The sequence below is a fragment of the Dromaius novaehollandiae genome, chromosome 1 (assembly GCF_036370855.1).
Source record: "Dromaius novaehollandiae isolate bDroNov1 chromosome 1, bDroNov1.hap1, whole genome shotgun sequence".
Taxonomy (NCBI): Eukaryota; Metazoa; Chordata; class Aves; order Casuariiformes; family Dromaiidae; genus Dromaius; species Dromaius novaehollandiae.
In genome coordinates this window covers 59,252,419-59,275,664 of record NC_088098.1, presented here as the reverse complement: position 1 = coordinate 59,275,664, position 23,246 = coordinate 59,252,419, and the positions used below count along the sequence as shown (strand labels likewise).

The 23,246-nt window shown below is 41.6% G+C and overlaps 1 protein-coding gene across 2 annotated transcripts in view; it reads left to right on the top strand.

Moving 5' to 3' along the window:
- TBXAS1 (thromboxane A synthase 1) overlaps nucleotides 1–23,246 on the top strand; it is a 244,347-nt gene that overhangs the window by 167,203 nt on the left and 53,898 nt on the right. The window contains exon 10 of one of the 2 annotated variants that reach the window (XM_026119805.2): nucleotides 10,294–10,608. In XM_026119805.2, coding sequence (XP_025975590.1) covers nucleotides 10,294–10,608 — 315 coding nt within the window. Of the gene's footprint in view, nucleotides 1–10,293; nucleotides 10,657–23,246 lie in introns of both variants that reach the window. The other variant, XM_064513928.1, reaches the window with a different exon arrangement.

Below are 23,246 nucleotides of genomic sequence, written 5' to 3'. Positions count from 1 at the left end.
TTGCGGGTATGAGATAAACCTGATTTGTCTGAATGTAATTAACCTCTCTGGTTTTGCTATTATTATGTTTTTCTGGAAAACAACAAAAGCCTATTCACTTTCCCCCACCTCAGAAATGGCAGAGTTATTCGTAACAAAATTAACTTGCACCGTGTTACATTTTACCGCTTACACAGATCTCGATATAGGTAATTACATGTAGGGTTTTTTCATTCCTTGTAAAAAAAAAAAATCTTTTGTTGACAGAGGAAGTAATGATGCCTGCAAGTTGCTTAAGTATTGCTCAGTCAGGGATCTCTAAGATGTGGGAGATGTCCTCATGTTTGGGGGGGAGAAGGACAGCTGTTAAGGCTCATGTATTTCTGAAGTTGTGTTTTTTAGAGTTTGACTTTAGGAAGCATTCCAGACCGCAGCGCTGGCTGTCGTTTTTCATGCATCCCTGTACTGGCGGAGGACAACGTGGCGTAAAAATATAAAACGTCTTCTGATTTTTTTCTTTTGTTCTTTCATTCATGCACACATACTGCTTCTGTGTGTTTATCAGTGTGCGCAAAATGCCTATATTTGCAAGATAATGGATGTGTAAATACTAGAAAGTCGTACTGAAACTCTCGAAAGGAAAGGAGAGCAGAGGGAGAAAAGCTTCCTGCTGCTGAGGAGCCATCTATTGGATAAACCTCATAACTGAACTGAGCATCCATGAAACTGCAGATGATAACACAATTTGTTATTGGTCACTGCGTAGGTGGAAATAATCTTCTCCTTCCTAATGCCGTTTTCACCCAGTGCCTTAGAAACTAGGACTCCTTCCTGCACAGAAGTGGAGATTCACATCTAGAGGTGATTTATGTGCTGCAGGTAAAAGCCAGTCGAATATAGCCAGAGTGCCGGTATAAATCCTGCTGGAGAGTTCAGGTGTGCTTGTGAGCGGCTAAGCCAGTGGTGGCACTGCCCACCAGCAGCAGAGAGCAGCTCTCTGAGAAGGAATAGTAATGAAAAGTGTTGTTTTCTTATTATTAATAAAGAGCATTAGTAACATTGTTAGAACTGTACTTTTTCCATAACAATAAATATATTTGATAACAGTCGCACAGTTGTAGTTGGTTAAAAAACGAGGGTTTTTTAGTTACCCAGAGTTACTTAGGGCCTTCACAAAACCAAATAATGAGGTGTTCCTTCTGTCATAATAGGTGCAATCTGTGTGTAGCACGATGCAGAAAGAGAGGCTCTTAAAGCATGGAAAGAGATGAGAGAAGGCAGGGCGTGAACAGTAATGTGCCAGGATGGCCCCCAAACTTCTTGATGGCTCTTCTGGTTGAGTAGTGGGGCTTTGCAAGCATGTTGAAGAGAGCACGGGAGCAGGAAGAGCAAAGAATAAAGAAGCAATAGAGTCCTCTCTAATGTCAGACTGTCAGATTGCTAGAAATGGAACTAATTATTAATTGGGTATTAAATTTAAGCTGATACAACTGTAATCTATGGGAAATAAAAAGGGGAGAGTGAGCTGCTTGCAACAGCAGCCTTTAGTCAGCTGTTTGAGTCAGCAGAGGGTCAAGCTTCTGGGTGTCAGGCACTTATCCTCAAACACTCCCTCCCTGCATCCTCCCTTCCTCCTGCAGAGTGAGGGAGGGAAGAGTGTCAGCTGGCTTTCTAGGAGGCCAGATAAACTTTGGGAGAGGATGTGCGCAGAGAGCATGCAGCGGGGTGTTCAGCCCTGTGTTGATTTGGGAGCGGGTGCCTGGCGCTGGAACGTGTGGGGAGCCCTGGCTTGAGCTGTTCCCCATCCCCGCTTCCCAGTTATTTCTTCCCTTTCTGCATTCAAGTGCTGTCTGTTCTGATAACCTCACTCCTCCACTTCCAAATGGGAAATTGCACCTTCATTTATGGCAGCAAAACGTGTGCACGTGTGGCAGGAGACGTTGTGCTATTGCACATGCCAAATGCAGTTTTTATTGTTTGTACTGTGATACAGCTAGGAGTCCTCAGTCAGTCTCAAAGCGTTGTTAGGCTGAATGTTTTGTGAATATAAAATAACAAGGTTCCAGTTTACTGTCATTTGCTACCAGAGGGTCTTGCTCCCCGAGATGCAGGGATTGGGAAAGCGGGGGGGGGGGGAACTCTCCAAGCATCGTATTTTGGCCTGGTTTCTAAGCCTTTCCCACATGTGTGTGTTATGGAGGGAGCTGCGGTGGTTATGCTGTTGCACCCTGCTCTGGGCTGCGACTGCCAGCCCGGCACTGCAGAGCTGCCAACCAGCTGCCACAAAGTGCATGACACTTGTTTACCGTTTGACTGGCTTGCATGGAGGAATTTACTGCTTCTGCTGGACACCTGGCCAATTCCCCTCAGGCCAGTATTGAAAGGAAACTCCCCAAAATTAGAGATGACCGTGAGTTCATTTTGGGGTGTTTTCTGCCATTTGTAAATGTCCCAGGCTGCTGGCAATCCTTTGGTTTTACAGTGAAGAATTAGTAGAAGGCTTTCCAAGTCCCTAGGCACGCCATAGCTTTCTCTGTGGGTCTGCAAAATTAATGAAACGATGAAATAGGTGTGTAGCATGCTTTCTGCCTTCCATGCTATCCACCACCACCCATTTAGTATCAAAGTACATCCAAAGTGGTAGCTTTACAAAAGGCGAAAGGTACCACCTGCTTGCTGGGACCTCTTTCTGCTGCCTCCCTGCATGTATAGCTAACAGTAAAGATGTCAGAAACTTTACTGTGCGTTACTTTTTGAGGCATACGCATTCCCAAGGAGTTCTATGGCATAACGTTGGTTTTATGCAGTCTTCCCCGGCCGTTTTATTGGATTACAAGGTGCTGCTGCGGGCTGTCCACGTTGACACCACGTACCACAAAACCACAAGGTAGGCTGGTCCTGCGTTTGCCAAGACAGCAAGTCTGGGTACCTTGTTCCTTCTAGGAAGGAAGCCTCCAGGAGTGAATTATGGCTGAAAACACGTATCAGCAGCTTAAGGTGGGGGGAGTTGGGTTGCTAGAAAAATGTTGTTTTTAAGAAAATCCTGAACCTTTATTTTCAGGCTAGTGTTTGAAGTTGAGGTTATTCTTTAAAAGGCTGCCATAACTCTGTGGTGGGAGGGAAGCACATGTGAGTGGGTGCGTTCAGCATTCATAATTGTAGCATCTCTTTATCCTACACATCGCTTCAGCCAAGCCAGGCCCCTGGCTAGGATCTTTGCAGCTCACAGGCAACCAGTCCACACATTTAAAATTAAAAGTAGCTTCCTTATTGAAGAGTGATAAAGGCCTATGTTAAACTTGCCTCAGCTAGAAAATAGCTCTTTGCTCTCTCTCCACTCATTAACAATTAGATATGAAATTCAAATTTATTTTCATCCCTGACCTATATGGGAATATATTGAGAAGAAGGCAGTTGTCCTTCAAGATGTGGGCCCTTTAGTTTCACTTGCAGCAACTTAAGATGGGGCAGATGGATCCCTTACAAAAATTTTATTTTTAATAATTCCCCAAACTCTATTTTCAGGTCAAATCAGGCTTGCCCTTGTAAATATAGATTGCTGGCACTGTTACACTTACTTTGCTTTGTGAGGCCATGCAAGTCTGAGCAGCAGCATGAAGATGTAAACCAAATGAGAAATTCTGTGCGCCCAAAACCCAGGTGAGGCCACAGAGCCTCGAGCACCAGGTTTTGTTCTAGTGCCTCAAAGCTTGGGCTTGTATGACGTGACCAAAGATGATATTGCAGTTTGTTTGTACCAGAAGAGAAATTCCTACCTGTGCAAAATTCTTGAGGAAGAATCAGCAGTACCTGAGTGCTCTTTGCCCTCACGTCACGAACAGAGGCACTACCAGGTGACAACATTTTCAGATTTTTCAGCAACATGATTTTTTTTGTTATCAGTGTGCTTTGTTACAGACCTACTGAACTAATATATTTTACTTAGACAGGCACGCAAACAAGTACAAGTTGTAGCGCTCCAGATGTTATGGGTGTAGCTGGGTGAAATCTGATGATCTGCAATATATGCAATGGCTGAGCAGGGGAGGGAAAACCTTTCTGATGGTGACAATGATTTAGCACTGGGATAGTCTGCCTGGGGAGGCTGTGGGAACCTTGAGTTTGGGTGGGTTTTTAAGAGCAGGTTAGACGAATGGCTGCCGAGGGGGTTTGGTTGATCCTGCCTTGTGGCAGGGGGATGGAGGAGGTAACTACCCAAGTGCCTCCCAGGTCTCTCCTTCCCTGATGTGGTGCTTTCTGCCTTAAACTCTTTGAGTCTGTGTAAATCTATTTTCATCCTAGGTCTTAAAGGGCTTTCTGAGATCATCATTAGCTTTTGCTCATGGGGTTTTGTGAGATTTGATGCATGTTGTACTGATTTTACAGATGGAGAGGTTTGAGCAGTTATAACTGTATTTCAAAGGCAAAAAAGGGAGCACGACTTTAGGTATCCTGGCTCCCATGGAGGTCAGTGTTTAAACTACTAAGTCGTATGGCCACTCTGTGGATTTAGCGAGTGGCAAACTCAGCCAATAAAATCTATGTTATACTTGGATTTACACTTATTCTCGATTGGTTTACTTTCTCTGTTCTCTCTCTCTCTCTTTTTTTGCTTTCTTTTTTTTTTTTTTTTTTTTGTTAAAGAGCATTGCTCACACATAGGAGGTACATTTTGTGTATAATCATCTCCAGTCTCCAGGCAATTTCAACAATTTGCTGACCTACCTGCCCCTTCAGAGCTCTGCTCAGCATTTCATGTGGCATTTTTGCTGCACCTTTGTAGGGGCACTTTTGTTTTTTTAAAAGTAGAAAGCAAAGGTTTTGATGTGGCTTCTGCTATCAGATACGGTATCATTCAACACTTGCAGCGCTCCCTCATTGCACTGAACTACAGTAAAAAATAGGAGTTTAGTAATGATATATGAAAATATCAGAACAAGTCTAAAGTTTTACAAAACCTTCCCAGTCCAAGTTTCACTACCAATGTTAAGATCAGGCGAGGCTGGCAACAGACTGCTCAGACTTTCCAAGTGGCTTTAATATGTATGTTTTTTAAATTAAAAAGCATCTTCTCCAAGTCGCTTTAAATTCTCTGAGGTTTTTAATGCAAGTTATACTGCTTTGTAAGGCTTGCTTGCCTTCAGACATTCAGCTCATTTACAATAAAAATATTACAGCAGTACAAATGCAAACAAAACAGTTTTTTCTACCAGACTAAAAGCCGCTGAGCCACTCTAAAGCAACGGCTGTCAGTTCATCACACTCTGGGTCCTTGCAGAGTTGAGTCATCCACTGAGAGCACCATGCCCTCAAACTTCAGACGCACAAATTTGTGGGTTGTCAGCTCTGGCCTCCCAGTTAAGTCAAATTTTCGGGTTCAAAAACAAGGCAAAAGGGAGGTCTCCGAAATATTCAGGAGCTGGATATTCTTGCAGAAAGGCTGGATTTCTTGTGATTTCATTGTCAAACCTACTGAAACCTGCTGGTGTTAAGGAGAGGTTGTATTTGACCATTTCATGACCATTTGGCAAAATGACAGTTTTAGCAGGACTGCATTTTGTGCTGCTTTCTAAAAGGAGCTGGGTAGCTGTTGCAGTGCTTTACTGGTAACTTTGGAGGAACACAGGTTTGTCCCAACTTAACATGGCTGCTAAATCCAACTTACAAAAAGTGACCTGGATATAAACTAATATAGCAGCGCTTATATGAGTTTGTAGGAAACTGAAATGACGTTTCAGAACACAGGGAACTTTATTCTAGTTAGATACGGATTCTGAAGCTTAGCTTCTGCTTTTTTGAACTATTGTCCGAGCACTTAGGAAAGGCTATGAGGATCTGCACAGCTTTTTGTGAGTGATATTATACTACAGCCTCACGTGTGTATGACTTCTAGACCACAGCAAGTGGTTACAGAATACCAACTAATTATGTTCTCCAGTTTGGTTCCTTGCTCCATACGTGGGTTGCTTTCGTAGTTCTCGGCTCACTTGAACCCAAAGTGTAGACCCAAGTATCAGACTGGTACAAAATTTAAGTTTACTTTGCAGAAAAGCCTTGCAAGTGAACTCACAGCATTAGGAACAAAAATTCCAACCGCTATGCATTAGGTAGTTTTCCCTAAGAAATTTTTTACTTCATTTTGCAGCAAAGTTGCATGGCTCAGCCTCCCGATTCAAAACCTAATCCAAGTGTCCCCTATATCCTAAGATCAGTAGTGAATTTGTCAAAAGGTCATCCAGCATGTTAATTTTAGCTATGAAAATGCAGCTCGCCATTTAGGATGGGAAGAGCTGGAAACAATCCCCTCCTCCCAAGACCCTTGCCCCCTGTGAGAAGAGTCATGGTACATCATGCATGTGAGCTACATATCTCTATTCTTTTGACAGTTGCAAAACTTAAAGGCAATGATTTAAGAAGGGGTGATAGATACTGCTGGGTTGGCCTTCCCCAGTATAGCACACAGCTATTCTTCCAGTACGAAGCACAGAGCTTGTTACAGTTCAGTGCAGAATGATTTCTCTGCATGGCCAGGTGATGTTTAAGGAGACTAATGAGAGAAATGATACGGCCCAGAACCCGGGTGTCAGGAAATATATTGCAAGGTGTCTATCTCGGGGAAGCTGAAAGCAGGACTTGTCCTATTATATATTTCAAAGGGGATGTCTGTCTCGCCACCAAGTTCGACATGCACCCTGTCCCATACTCCATTCAAATTACAATTTTTCAAATAGTAGCTTTCCATTCAACTTTCGATGGCTTAATGATAGACTCTGTGTTGGACAGGGGCAAAACAAGAGTCCATCTCACTGGCACACTGCTCTTTTGAAGTAGGAGCTTGTTTCTGAGGCCATTGTAACATAACTATGCAAGTGTCAGAGGACAGGATAGAGGCTATTACGGGCTTCTACTTTTTGTAAGGAAAATCAAACAAATGTTCCTGATGGAAAAAGGAAGCCAGCAGCTGTATGCGATGACCAGAGAAGGTTTTTGTGCAGTGACACTATCAGTATCTGGTCTGTTGTCAAACTGAAAAACCTGCTTTTTTTTTCCTGCTGTCACCCGAAGGAAAGAAAAGCCCTGTGAATTTTCATGAGATACCTTTTCCTCATTTCCAGTACTTAACAATCCAATTATATTTGGTTTTATGCCAGTGTTTGCCTCTATTGCCATTGTTAGGTTTTTGAGTCAGAGTGATTTTTCTGTCCTGATGGTGCAGAAGAAAAACATGTTTCATTATGACTGGTTATAACCCTGGAAATCTTTTCTCTCGCTTGGGTTGATGATGATATTTTATGTTGTGTTCTATACTGATGTCTAAAGTGAAGTAGAATGAACCATAAGGAAGAAAAGCTTTGCTAAAATATAGCTCCTTGCACTGTGTAGAATTATCTTGAACAAAGCTTGTATCTTTCTAATTTTATGCTTTTTTCTCCCCACTATTATTCAAGTAGTTTTTACAAATGAATGTTATTTTTGTAAGCATTGTTTATGGGACCATTGCTTTTAGCAACCTCTGCTCACCTGTGAACAAATTGCGTAGCGCAGATAAGGTAGCTAGTTGTTTCTCGGTAGGGCGACCTTATAAACAGATTCTGTAACAATACAAGCTTTTAAATTCCTAACCAAATATATTATGTAAGTAATAAAAAGAGCTCCTCAAAATGGCCACAGAGGCATTTCAGAGCACATTCTTGGGAATAGTCACTTGTGCGAGCATTCATTCAGTTTGCTCTCAGCAAAAATTCTCATGAATGAAATTTTATTCACTAGTCATTATGATTATTACTGTAGTATCATAGCAATAATCAGATGTTTTGTATAAGGCCAGGACCTGATTTTGTCTAGGGCTGAAGAAACATCTTATAAGGTCCCTAGAGAACATATCGTCTAAATATAAGACCAGACTCAGCTAACGACTGGGGACTGCAAACCCTCAGAGAGCAATGGGTTTGTTTACAAGAGCATTCACAGCTAGAGAAGGATGAATACAAAATATTGTACTGTAGCGTTATACCGTTTGAACCATACCAAATGTTACACAGTTTGAACTATACTGTGTTACAGCAGTACCTGCACTGAATATGAATGCAATTATACTGTTATAAAGGTAATTTATATCATGATGACTAGTCTTACAGATAAAAGGGAATAGCTCTACAGATGCAGTTTATTACTATACTGGCATAGTGCATCCACACAATAATGGACACAATGGAAGTGGACTGATTTGTAAAAAACACACCTTAGCCCATATATCTGTATTGGGAAAATCCCTCAATTGTGGGCCATGCCTAAGAACTGGACTCCCAATTGTGTAATACATGGACTCCCAGACTGTGTGTTGAATTAGCCTGTGCATAAAGCCCTTCCTGGAAATGGTAAATGATTTTTTTAGCCCTGCAAAGTTAAGTATGCAAGAGGTCTTGTTTCCTCCAGTCTAGAGGAAGATAGAAGAGCTGAGATATCCTGTTGCACCAGAGGAGAATGACCGTGACGGGGCACTTGCAACTTTTGCCTTGCTCTGTGTATTAGAAATGAGAGACGAAGGAAGCATGGCCTTTTTTGGCTGTGGAAATTGTTCCTAAGTTTAGGCGCAAGGAAGTGTTTTCAGAGTTGGAACTCATTCCCTGAGCAGCGTCTGTAGTGCTGCTTTGCATGTCTTCACTGCTGGGGGGAAAAGTACATATTCCGTGCCTCGGAGGTGCTGCACAGTGACCCGCCAATTTGCAGAATCCCTCATTGTGCAACAACTGGCACTGGCTGCTCTCTGGAGCGTTGATATCTCAGGTGTACCAGGGTACAAGATGCACTGTGTACATGGGTACAAGGTGCATGATGTATGTGTGCGAAATGCAAAGCTCCTATGGGGCGGAGGGAGGGAGGGATGGGAGACTTCCTGGAGCTGCTAAAGAAGCAATGCGCTAACACCATGTGTTACTCAAACCTTGAAATTACTATTGCTTTCTGGTTTTAGCTGGGTGAGAACTGTTTGTTGGCAGCAGAGCTAAGCACAGAACATTAAATATTTCTCTCGTTTTGTTTCTCACTGTTCCCTTTCCCCATGTCATGTGAAAAAGATTATCTGATAAAGTCCTTTGACATTTGCAGTTAATTACTTCTTCCTTACTCTTATCTTGTTTGCCGGTCCTTTTTCTCCATCTTTCCTTTTTCTTCTTTATCTCTCTATCATCAGATCCAAGAAATCATTCAAATATATTTTTTTTTAATAGATAAATGCAGTTTTACAGCATTAGTTTCTTTTGAAGAAAGACTTGATCTCTTCTTTTGTCCATCCCAGTGCAGGAGTTGTCATGTTCTTGCACTGCAGTCACTTGTAAGTCCTTGTGCTATCATGTATTCTGTTGGTATTTGAGGAATTGAAAATCAATCACATAGCCTTATGGCTTAGGTTCAGCACAATTCTATTATGCCCACTCCCAAAGTCAATTCAGACCTTTTGGGTTATATTTCAAAGCTTAATCAAGCTTGCTGTCCAGACTGGTTTGGAGTCAACTCATTCTTGTCCAGAGGTCTGTTTATTAGTGTTTTTCTGTCAGAAACTAACACAAAAGAAAGCAGCTTTCATAACAGTAGAACTATTCAGTGGGCATTTTGCAAAGACAAACCATCCAAACAGGTCATACAATAAGGAATACTTACTGTTGTAATGTGTTTCTGCAAATATGTTAATAAAAGCTGTCTTTATAGGAGAATATCTTTAACTGTACTTTCCCAGTAAATGAGCCCCAATTTAGTGAGGTCAGCTTTTAAGAGTGTTTCATTAACCTGATACAAAAATTATTGTAGATGCAACCATAAACCTAGATGGCAACTATTATATCTCCGACCACGCAAACAAATGGAGATGGTGCTTCCAGATAGCAGATAGGCCAAAAACGTTGGAAGGACGAGCTAAGCAAGAGTTGTAGCACCTCTGCTTGTTGAGCATGTGTGGAATATACCCCAATTCAGTTACATCCACTGAGTGCCAAGTACTCGTCCTCAGGACAAAGGAAGCTCTATATGGAGCTGGCCATTAACAGTGAAAATATATGTACCATTATGTACTGGAGGCAGCTCAACGTCATTCCTTTGGGAAGAAAGCAGTGAGAGGCTCTTAGCAGTGACGTTTCCAGCTGATTTAGGGGAACGGCAGTGAGAGCTCTCCTGGTTCGTTGAAAGGCTGGTGGCTGTTCCGTGGGAGCTGGGCGGGCAGTATGAATAGGAGACAGTGCTCTCCTTCTTTCCCACCATGGGAAAAGGCATTGCTGTGTGACCCATTCCTTGTGGTGCTTCTCATCCCATGTTCTGCAGAGACGCAGGGATTTTCTCCAATGGATGCTGGACTCCCGCAACGCTGCTGCTTCCCTGGGAGCAGAGTGTTTTGATGGGATCGGCCCAGCCACCACTTCCAGCCACCATGAGGCACCTCTTGCGGACAAGGCCCCATCTGAGAAGATTCAAAAGAGGTTAACAGAGGATGAGATTGCAGGCCAAGCTTTTCTCTTCCTGATTGCTGGCTACGAGACCACAACTAGTGCTCTGTCCTTTGCCACTTACTTGCTAGCCACCAACCCAGAGTGCCAGGAGAAGGTACTTCAGGAGGTTGACGACTTCTCGGCAAAGCATGTGAGTGTGATGCGCTGGTGCGGAGCTTCGTGCATGGAGCAAGGCAATGTGAATATCATCTGCATGGTCCCTATTTGTCTCAGTTGTGCATGTACAGTTTGTGAACATTTTACTAATATTTTGCATGTCATTACCTTAGTTCTCCCTTTTTAAGGGAAACTTTTCCCACATGCTTGCACTTAATTTGGATCAAGAGTTGGGCTGGGCCCAATGAGACTTTGAAGAGAATAGCATTCCATCTTTGCTGATGGTTTGCTTCATTCTGATATTGTTTTCCATCAGACTGGATTATGCAACACAGCACCTGTTTAAAATAGGGATTTTTTTCAGCCAAAAATTCAAAATTGATCCCTATTGTTCAGTTTTATTGGAAACTTAAATGATGTCACTTTACAGCAACTGAAGAGGTGGCCCAGAAACTTTATTATAGTGAAAATTTAACCTTTACAAAATACTTCACATTATTGAAACAAGCCAGGCTCTAAAACTACACATTTCTATTTTTCCCTCATGTACAGATACTTTTGTTGCTGTTGTGGCCGATTTTATTTCCTGATCTTTGTTAGCACGTGAGCAGAGTCCTTATTAAACATAAACTACATAGTTTTGCTTAAAATATTCATATTTTAATTTTTCCTTCGGGAGTAGCATGTATACTTAAAAATCACAAATACCTAATTCTCTTATGCTATTTTCAAATGGCTCCTCCTTCACTCTCTATTTATCAAAGCTAGTCTTATGTTTATGTTTCCTGGATAACTATTGACTTATATATCTAGCACACAGCACAGCAGCCATTCTACTCCCACATTCTCTGCACAAGTTGTTAGTTATGAGAGTTCAGATGTAGTGTCTTTATCTTTTTTTTCTTTGTGAATTTCTTATAGTGGATCATGAGGCTAACAGGAGAAAAATTACACAAGGGATGGCTGTCTTGCAGGATTTTACCTGCTGAATTTGCGTGCTGAAATATTTGACTATACAGTTTTGGAGGTTTCACGTTTTTTATGCATTCCATGCTCTGTGTTGTACTTGCAGAACAAGAAAAGAGTTGTTTAATTACCTGCTTTGCTGGTAAGATCGAATTCTCGACTATACAAAAGCGTGCACATTTAAAATCTCCCAATTTCCTCCCTTTTGTTTGGGCAAATGTAAAACCCAGGATTTTTGTATGCAGAAAATGTGTCATCTTTTGTCTTATATGAAGATGTTTTGAGTGGTGTTTCTCCTTCAAAGATTCCTGCTGCTCTGAGGATGTAGCTAGGTGATAGCACTGGAGCTTAGGCCTTGAGCAATCTGATCCACAGAGCTTTCTCACAGTGCATGCCTCATACCTCTGGTGTGAGTTAACTCAACACAATGAAGCCATTGATGTGTTATTCTCTAATTTATAAGGCTTGGGTTATAATCCTAGGTTATTGTTAGCACTGCGACACTCCAGCTGCACTCCAACATTTACTTGTTTCATTCAAGTACAGCAGACCTAATTCTGCCCTCATGTCCAGTTAATTCAGTTGACTTCCTCAGGGGCTGCAAAACTGTGAAGGTGCAACTTCGCCTGGAGTATGTGCAATTTACTGGTTAATACTAGCGGCAGTTACACATAGAAATGCCTGTTATGCAGCCCTGAGGAAAATACGTTTCATCTCCTCTCCAGTTCCTGAAAACTGACAGCCTCAGAAGCTAAAGTGAAATTGTTGGGAGAGGGATCTAATACAATGGGTACCCAATGTCATTCATGTATGTGGTCTGCCGATGAATATATTAAATAGTGTATTTTTCCATACAAGTGATTAGAAAGTTGACTAGCTCTGTCTGCCCTGCAAGCTGTCATTAGCTGACTGATTATTTATAGACATTTCATATAGGGAGAAATCATCTATCTGGCTATGTCCACATTAACAAGTAGTGTGGTCCCATGGGTGCAGATTGGTAGTCTGGAGCAGCTGGTACTGAGGACTGGTGGGTCCATGTTGTGCACATTTCAGGAGAGTTTGCTTTGGCTCCTAGTCTGCTCCTGTGGAGCAAGTTCCCCTTAGCTGGAATAAATCTGCTGATTTAGTTTCACTTAAAGGAGCCCTGGCTGTGCACTCAAAGACCATGCCGTAATATGAACCAATGAAAGAGACTTGCTTCATCAGTGTGCTCCTGGTTGAAGCTAGGGCTCTGTGTTGTATATGATCTGTCTGAGCTGTCGCTCATTAGTATTTCAATAATAATCCGATTCAAGTGAGTAATGCTTGACTGTGTTGCTTCTGAAATAAGGGTATTTTCCTAATAATTTCAGCCTTCTGTGTCTAGGAAAGGTCATGGAGCTAGAGACACTTGTGACAGAGAAGTCAAAACTTGGAGAGAGAGCACTCAAATGGGTGGTTTTTTTTCAGGTTGGCTCCATTCACAGTCATAAACAGTATGGGACTGGAGACCTCATCCCAAACCATCCTGTCCCATGTAATGTTGATCGGAAGCAGCTTTCAGAGCAGTTCTCCGTGCTTTTACTAGTTTTCTGGTTTAGCTGAAGATGATGCATATATGGCTGTATGGCCAGGGAGAAGAGGCAGAAAAGGATAACTATTTGTCTGCTCTCTTTGATAAGAGCAAATTCATGATTCCAATCTGTGCCTCCCCCTCCTCCAAAGATTTCTTGTTATAAACAGTTTATGATTTGGAGCCCCCTCCAGAATCAGGAAGAGGACACTGCAGTTCAATCCCCTTAGTGACTGTAATTAACTAGATTTAGCCCAGAAAATAAGATCTATGCGAAGGGTTTGCAAGTTACAGGAGCAGAAGCTATTTTAAAACAGGGAATATATAGATGCTATGTTCATTTGTCATGCAAGGGAGAGGAAGCATAGCAGCTACAAGCTCGGAGTTAGTTATTGAGTCAGTTGCTAAGAAATTTGATTAGGTTAGAGCTTGTGCTCAGTGCATCAGTTTTGCTCTTATCAAGGTGCTTTGCAGTTTTCAGAAGGAGCTTCAGAGGGCCAAAACATGGAGAATGATAGAGTCAGGTTGTTTTGACAGGTGGTGGAAGACTGCTTTGATTTGCAGATGTGCAAGCGTTAAACACTGTACCATTTCTAGCCAAATTTATAATCAGGTAATTATAACTACTAAATGCTCTCCACCACCTCCCCCTTCCTTCCTCCAGCAATTTCAGTTGCCTCATGCTGCATGTTTTATTGCCCAAATCTGTGGTGCAGAGCTGTGGTCTGATCTTACAGCAGCTGTTGTGTTTCATCCCAGAGACCGCTGTACTTTGGACAGAGTGATTTATGTGTAGATAGATCTAGTTTATACACTCATTTACTAAAGTTTATAAAGACATGTGGGAGCCATCTGAGCAAAAGGTGCTATAAATGACAGGCCCAGTCTTTCTGGCACACAAGTCGAAAACTCAAAGCACAGTGACCTTGTGATAGCAGTAAGGAGAGCATGGTTGGTGCAATTGGGCATAGAGCAGTATTTTGGTAGGTCTAGGTTTCCCACCTGAGGATACCCCTGAGTTTGCTCTTATCTTCATCTGTCTTGCTTACACAGTGATGACCCTAGCAGTGTGGGACAGCACAGGGGAAGGAGGAAGACTCATGCACTGCTGTGGTGGAGATCACTGAGCTATAGTTTGGCATAAGCTGCTGAGAAATACTAGGTTTAGCGAGAGGGAGTGCAGCGATTTTCACCATCTTCAGGGAAGGAGAGACACAGAGTCCAGAGTGGGTGACTACTGTCACCGCACATTGCATGTCCCCTGTGAATCTGGAGATGATCTAGCAGGCCCAGTCTTTGAGGGCTGCGAAGTCCCTGGGGTGGGACTCCGGTATGAGCAGTGATTAATCATCCTTGGAGTCATGTAAAGGTGAGTGTGGCAGTATGATTCAGGGGGTAATGCACTGATCTAAGAAATCTGGAGCCTTATTATGACTTTTCTGTTGGGCTCTGGCTGACTTTGGGCAATTTATTTCAACTCTATACATAAAATGAGCATAGTGTTTCTAGACACCTCTAAAAAATACTAATGAAAGGTAGATATTACTGTTTTAAGTGTGGCATAGTAATGATACCTAGCTTTTTATATGGTGCTTTCCATACATGTTATGAGTGGTTCTGATTAGTAAGTGGTCATATCAGTAGGAGTAATTTCTACCTGTGAGTCCCAGTGCCTGCTCCAACTGCACTGGGAAAGACAAACTTGAGCATAATTCCTCCAATGGAGGGACTGAAGTTAAAATCATAGATACTCTGATGTGGTCCTCTTCATGAATCCCTTGTGGGGTTGTAATACGTGCCCTGTGAAAGACCATCCACTGAAAATAAGATTTTGACATTTGGTGCAAGCTTTTTGCTGGGTGCTTTGATACAGTGAAGGTTAAAGCAAAATAAACAAGATGAAAAGATAATTAAATATGAGCTAGTGAGGGCAGGATGCCTACATCTGCATGTGCATAAAAGAGTATTATTCTCTGCAGGGACCACCAGTCCGGTCCCAGGACAGTAATAAGGGGTACATCTTCAGTGGGGTGTAAATTGCCACAACGTGTTTGGTGTTAGTACAGGTATGATGATTTACATCAGTTGAGAAGCTGGCCTTGAATTTATGTATACCAGCAAAAGAGGACAGGGAGGAAAAATTCAAGGACCTGATTATTTTATAGAGCTTGTGACTAACCATCCCAAAGCTGTTAGAGTCTGTACAGTTGTGAAAAAGAGATGTTTTTATCCACATTAACTACATGACAAGGAATACAGCCATGGTCTTCACCCTCCTCATTTCAGTCAACAACTGTCCTTGTGCTGAGTTGCTAAAAGAAACCTTCAGAGGGGATGTACTTCATGAACAGTTTTTGCACTTGTGACTGATTACTTGGTTGGAAATCCTAGCTGCTTTTTTTTTTTTTTTTTTTTTTTGGTGTTTTTGTGGCTTGTTTTGTCCTTAGCAAAAGCATAGCAAGCCTGCAACATGTGTTGCTTCTGAACAGATGGATGCTTCCTTCTGAGCCCTACTGCGCTCTGGGCTGCTCTCTGTGGTTTGTCCTGAGCCACTTACAGAAGTGTTGTCAAGCATATGGGAGTGAAAAATTGCTGCATCTTCCATGCTGGGGATTCCCTTAATAAGAGATCTGTCTGTCTTACCTCTCTTCTCATTTCGGCACTTAAATGTCTCTCTGCCTCCCCCTCTCTTCCCTCCCCTCAAGTGTGAGTCACAATTATAAATGAATTTTTTTGGTTTTACTGGGCTGCACAATTTTAGACAGGAAGAATAGTAGCACAAAATAGATTGCAAAACCATAGGTGAGCAAGTTAACTTCTGGTAAGAAATTATTTGTTACCCTTAGGTGAAATGTTGTAAGTAGGATATGTAGGTGCTCCTAATCTGTTACAAAGTAAACAGATCAGGTTGAACCACTGAGATGAAGACATTATTTTCTTGAGGGAGAGAAAGCAAGAATACTTTGAGGCAGCTAAGAAGGGCAAAAAGGGGCTATAAGATGAATTGCTGTGCCTCCCTGTAATAAAGAAATGCATACTTGAAGGTGCTGAGCATAGAGAGATCTGGAGGAAGGAACATCCTGAATTCTAATCTGAACTTCAGAAATAATTTACTGCATATTCTCAGTGAAAGACACCTGTGTCTTGCATTACCATACGGGAAGACCCGATACTTGCAACTTTTGTTTATTAGCTCATATCTGGATAAACCTTTTATTACATAAAGCGCTATGTGAAACAGGTGTATTAAAAGCTCAGTGCTACTTACAGAAATTTGCTCAAACTCTTGAAAAATGTATTGCTGTACTAATATGCCAGGTTGCACTGTGCTAGGCAGGAGAGGTCTGGTGAAGCTCAGACAGAAGAGCAGCTTGCTCACTCACGCTGCGAGTGCCAATGAATACTTTCAGGACCCTAAGCAAAGGTGGAGGAGAGTGCAGGCGTCGGGAGGAGTAAAAAGTGAATGCCGAAGCACTTTAAAAGTACACAGATGAAAGGGCAACTATTAGTGTAAAATATTAATTGAAGACTTCAAGACCAACTGGGTTTTCCATTCTAGTTTTTAAATGCCATGTACAGCTCATATTTCTCAGTTAAGCTAGAGTAGCAGAGGTCATCTCTGGGTTTAGGAGGCACTGTTGTGGCATTTGCTGACACTCAAGAAAGGTCTAAGCAAAGAGGGAACCGCAGCAGGCCCCTGCTTTTACTGTGCCACCACTTCAAGGCCAGCAGTGTGAGGAGGATTTGCCACATATCCCGTTGTGCTGGGCATTCGTAGAAGAATATAAAAGCTCCAGGATGCTTTTATTGCACGTGACGGATAGAGAATGGGAATATTCCCCCTTTGCAGATAAGGACAAGGAAACATGGTTTGTCCAAAGTCCATACCAGATCCATAGATTTAACTGATCTTGGAAGATTTTTCTTGCTTTCTCAGGTAACCACCGTTTGGTATGGGCCTTAGGAACGTCAGGGTGTAGAGGAATGAAGAGCAAGATAAGTCCCAGTATGTCTCTACTCTATCCAATTTCCTATCTGCACAAAGTGCTAGCATAACTATTCAGTGCTACTGTGTCATACCAACGTTGTCACCACTGGCTGTAGCCCATAAGTTTTAAAGGAACTTCAAAGTCCAGAGATATTAGCTCGCTATTTAAATAGAAGTTTAGAGGGTTTTCTTTAACAGAAAGAAATCTTCCTGTTCCCATAAACATTTGCTCTTCTATTGCTCTAAAGTCTAGGAATATTTTTAATATGCTTAATTGAAAATGTTGACCAGATAGTGTTTAAACCACCTGTCAGCATTATTGAACGATGCCAGCCCAAAGCCATGACATGCCGTCATTTCATCTATGAAGAGGTGCAGCTTCACTCCACTGTAATGGCTGCGTGTGGCCAGCTGTGAACGGGCCAGGTTGGACTGCATTCACGCACAAGCCACTCCTTTGTGATTTATGACTTTGATGCTGTAATTTATCAAATATACTGGGTGTGGCTAGTTGCTCTTCTGAGATAACTTGGCTTCAGTGGAGCCACACTAGTTTGCACTGGCTTATGATCCTGTCCTTCACACTGACGAACTCCTTCACTAATAATTCTGCAGTCTGACAGGAAGGTGTCTTGTTGCAAGGTCATATTTGGCCTTTTCAAAGTTTTCCCTTCCCAAAAAATTCCCAGAGACCAGTGAGAGGAACAATCAGTTTTATGGTGTCATTTTGCCTAATCGAATACTTTTTTTTTTTTTTTTTTTTTTTTTTAAAGCTGTTTATGTAGAGAATCTCCTTGGTAGCACAGAATGCTTTCTCTGAGCATTAGTGAAAATGAGAGGTGAAAGTCAGAGAGATGGCACTGTCAGGGAATTACCCACAACAATTTGCATGAATTTGGTGCCTTTCATGCAGTATCTCAAGGCACTGTGCTCTCAGAAGCTTGCAACTACAGAGACTAAGCTTCACTAAGCAAATACTGCTGACAGTGGAGGTTTGCATTTGTCAAGGGAGCCTGAATTGTAAATAGATTTTGAAAAAAAAAAAAAAAAAAATCCATAGATGAGTTATTACACATCCATACACATATACATGCACAAAACATACAAAAACAGTAAGCACAAGCAACATTGCATCATGTTGCTGTTTACTCTTTTGAAGGAAACAACACTCTCTGATTTCTTTATTTGTGCAAGGAAGTGATGTTGCAGAGCCTCACATCATTCACAAGTGTCAGTTGCCAGCACTCAGTTTTGTTGTAAAAAAAAATGCTTTTAAACGTGCAGGGACTGGCTGCTTTTGGGTTATATTTCTGCAGTTCTTCATACAATTGCTGGATGTTTGAAATCAGATAATTATCTTTTGTCTCATGGTACTTTCATATGTATGGCTTGAAGACTGACAGATGAGGCAAAGAGAGTAAGTCCTTCCTTACATTTCCCCCCTTCTCTTAGTATCTAGAATCTATTGATTTGAGTGCTGGCTTTGGATTTGAGAAAACCAGAGTCACTTTTCTTGGACAAGGGTTATTTTGGTCCCTAACTCTTCGTAACGTTTAGCTATTTGAAGGACTGCTGAGGCTCTGGGCTTTGGCCTCTTTGGATCAAGCCCAAGCAAGCACCTGCACCCAAGCTTGCCTCGTGTTCCCCCACTTGGACACAAGCCTGTTTGCCGACACCAATATTGGGAGGAAGCACCCAGGGGGAGAAAGTCAAGCTCAACTTGCTCATCATGCCAGCCTTAGCACGTAGCCCTTTACGTGGGTTTGCCATGTGTCCCACCTGTGCTGAGCATCCCAGGCCCCTTCACGGTGCCAGCTGGAGGAGTCGTCTGGGAGGCTTTTCCAAAAGATTCCCATAGCTGTTCACACTTCAGGGAAGCTGTGATTTGTAGGCAGCCACAGGCATCCATTGGGAGAAGTATTGGTAAACAGGTAGTGCGAGTCTGCCAGGAGCCACATGGGGCAGTTGGTTTTGCTTAGCATATATTAGTTCCTGTCGCACAGTATCTAGAAGTCTGTGCTCTCCATAGGTATCTCTTAAAAGTAAATACTTCCCAGAAATTCAGGTTATTTGTAATATGGAAGGAGTTGTGTCAGTCCACTGAGAAGTCCAGGGGTCTTTTAGAAATGTTTTGGCCTTGCCTTTTCAAAAAGTCTACTCTTAGCTTAACTTCACAAAGTCAGTTTTAAACCCCAGTGGTATCTTGGCATTGTCCCCCTTCCTTGACTTTTCCAAGATCTCTACCAAATAAGCAATCTGGATATGAAAAAAAAAAAATCTTTTCTAGGGAAATCCTTTTGATAGCTGACAACTGGTGATTCTGTGTGGCTTGAAAAGAGTTGTTGAGGTGGTTAATGTGCCCATATTTCAAGGTGAGATTTCTAGCAAGATTTTTTTTGACATTACAGGGTTTCTTTTACCCCCACTTCACCAAAGTAAAAGAGACTTTTATTTTTCCATTTTTTCAGTTCAAGCTTATCAGTTTCTTGCTTATGAAGTCTAATTTATCTTTTGCTTGCAATGTCACATGTTGCTCAGTAACTCTACCTTATTGCTATTCTTGAGCAAAACTGAGTCTCAGGTAATGTATGCTAGACACATATTCATTTTCACCCATGAATTTTCTTGGTATTTTGCCATCATCATAATAATTGACCCACTATCATTGCTACAAGGTTCATGTTAAAGAATAGATTTTTCTAGTGACATAGAACATTTAATGATGAACATCTTAACAATACAGTACTTTAGATGTGGTTAGACAGATTTGTTTAAAGAGGCAGTAAGGGAGGGATGCATCTTCCCCATCTTTCTATTCCCTTCTGCCCTTCCATCTGAGGCTTTTTTGGAGGAAAGAGCATATTTGCTTTTAAATTAGGGAAAAGTACCACAGCTGAGTAAGAAACTGGTTACAGTCTTCTTCAGGATCTGTATCCCAATTGCTCCTATGTACCGTTCTGGATGTTATAGGGCAATCAACATGCTGCTGCCAGGGACAGAGAAAACCAGCTCATGCCAGTATCAATGTTAATCAATCCTAATTAGCAGTACCAGTGCAGTGCTTTTTGGCTACAGGGAGGTAAGATTATTGACAGAGTAGAAAACAATTCCAGGTAGGAGAGGTAGATCAAATTTTGCACTGGGCAATTGGGCCTTGGAGAAGCGAGGAGATAAGATCAAGCCATAGTAAATAATCTCCCCTTCACTGACTTTGGGAGGGAGATGCTCTTCTCAAGCTTGCCAGAGCAGTTAGGTATGGCAAGGAGAAAGGTACTCACTGTGTGACTGCTTAGGAACAGCAGGGAGCTCTTCCTGGGTATCGGTGCCTGGTCTCTTGGTCTCAGTCTGTCTAGCGCTGGGGAGTCTGTGTGTGTGAAGTAGAGGCCAAGTCCAGAAAGGTATTTAGACACTTAGCTGCATTGGTTTTTAATGGGAGTTAGGCACCAAAAGGTTTTCTGTAAGGTATGCACTGCTGAATAGCAAATACATGAGAATGAAAGGGAGGTAGCCAGCCAGAGGCACAACCTTGGGTGTGAGAAATGAGAGAAAACAAGACATCCGGTCCTACTGAATTTGAGAAGAATGAGAGAGGGTGGCCTTGGACATACGTGTCAGCACCCCACAGTGTATCTTGGTGTTAACAGACAATAGGTTCATCGGGCAGTAACTTGTCTCCTGGGGAATACTAAATACTAAAGTAAACAAAGAAACATTTTCAAGCTCTGTGTTAATTGGCATCCAGTGGGAATGAGATCCCTCCCCATCCCCAGGTTAACAGGCAGATGCTTCCAAGGATGAATACGTTGTTCCAACTCTTGCATCCTTGTTTGCTGCAAGGGTCACCACTGACTTCCCTAATTCTGAGATGCCTTCAAGACTTGGGGGAAAAAAAATCTTGCTTCAACAGCGCTCTCCCTGTTCAATAGTGACTCTTGAGATTTGGGAAAACAAGTACCACTCTCTTGATGAGGACTTTTCATGGGCAAGGGAAGAGAGGAAAGGCATTGGGAAAGAGCTCATAAAGCAAAAATGACTAACAAATTGTGTGTGTGTGCATGCAAGCATGCACATGAGAGAGAAAGGAGGAGGGAGAAAATGAATCATGGCTGAAGAAAAGAAGGTCTTTCATCTGAAAGTTCAACACAAATTCATGAATTGCACGTAATATATGTGCAAGGTGTGAATGCCAAGTTGAGAACACATGCCTAATTTGTTAAAAAACAGCAAATCCCCAGCAGCAATCATGATGAAATTAAACTTGTATTCAATGTATTTATAGCTTAAAAATGATCTGAGCTCATATGAATGTCAGGTCAAAATGGAATTTTTCCTCCAGGTATGTACATAAATTAGGTAGCATTAATAGGAAGTAACCAGTCCATTTATTTGTCAATAAGCATTCAAAGTGAAGGCTGAATGAGCCTGTGCCAGAAGGAATGGAAACTAGTTTGCATTTCATGACTATGTAAAGCAGTTCTTGGTGGAATGAACTTCTTGTGACCTCCTCCCCTTTTTTCTCCCTCTCTTACCATCCTGACAGCACATAAGTATTTAAATAATTTCCATTTCTAACGATGTGTTTGTGTATTACTTTTAATCAGGAAGAGGTTGCTTTTGTATTGTTTGTCTTGTTTTGTCTTATACTTCCTTTTTAATGTGGACTAAAAGAAACAGTAGTATTTCTGTGTATTTCCTTGCTCTAGAAATACAGTGGTCTTCCAGTGATGTGAGTTCCCTACTAACCCATTTCCCTACTAACTAGATAGCAAGACTGCTAGTGATGGAGTAGTCAGGAAAATGCAAAGAAAAAAGTAGAAAATTCATACTATTTAAGGACTGTTCGGTTTCATACCAGTTAATGTTTTTTCAGTGTCACAGAGAGTCGAATGACACCATCTTTTTACTAGTATGACCAAATAATTTGATGCCTGATTTTCAGAGGGCAGGATGCAGGTCATTTTGAAAATTAAAGCCTCTAAAGCAACTACAACCTTATGTCTCAGTGTAACTAGTCCCATCTTGAATGTTTGATCAGTGCCCCAAAATGCTTTCTGGGGGTGTGGGCTGATTAGAAGTGGATTTTCTTTCACCTCTGTGGCAGCAGCTGAGATGGCCGTTGGGGCTTGGGCAGTGAAGACGGACAACTTCTATACTCTGGAAACCCGGATGGCTTGTAGGGACTGGCCTGTGGGTTTCTATCAACTCTTAGAGGATAAATGCATTCGGGACGTGTTATGCAAACAGAAGAATCCATTCGTCACTGCTGTTGACCCAGTACTTTCCACCTGCCTGAAATCTGTGCTTTCCGAATCCAACAAAATATTTATATTGTTTTATATGTAAAACATTCTGGTTTTACATGCATCTGAAACAAAAAATTGAATTTCAGAAATGTTTCTTTTAATAAGTGAGGGAAAAATACAATGGTATTATTGTGTTTTTTTATGCTTAATGTACCTTCAAGTCAAAAAGAATAAACAAGTTTAAATGATTTTGACCTCCTGGCGGCAATAGAAATTTCGAATACCCTTTAACACCTGTCTGAATACTCAGTGTTACACTTCACGTCTAAAGGAGAAAATTGAGAAGAGTTAGAAAAGTTCTGAGCATTGGCAAATTATCTGTAGCCCCTTATTGCAGTTACTGATCTAAACAAAAGAAGGAGGAAGTAAAATGATGTCAGGAAGTCCATGTATCGTGAGCTTGGAACAAAGCACTTTTAAGAGAGCTTGCTTTTTGGGGATTTGTTTTCAAGATGCATCAAATTCATATGTGCTGAGGCTATAATATGAGGAAGGTTTTGTGCAGTCAGGAATGAAGATTTAATAGCCTGATAAGTGAAGAACCTTATAGATAATTTCAAGGTGTTAATCTAACCTTGCTGTTCCTTTAATCTTTCGGTTTCCTGGAGAATGTAAAAAACAAAAGCTGACTGTTTTAATATCATAGAGTAGTCAGGGAGAAAAATTTCTTCCAGCAGAGCAGCTTTTAAATAAATTATTACTTTTTTTTTCATGGTGGCGAAAAATAACTGTAAGATGAATTTAAAGGAAAGCGATTCTACTAAGTGTCCTGCATCTTTCCCTCTCACTAATTAGTAACAGTCAAATGCTCTTGTTCTGCAGACAGTGACTACAAAGAAAAGGATAAAGAACTTGGAAAA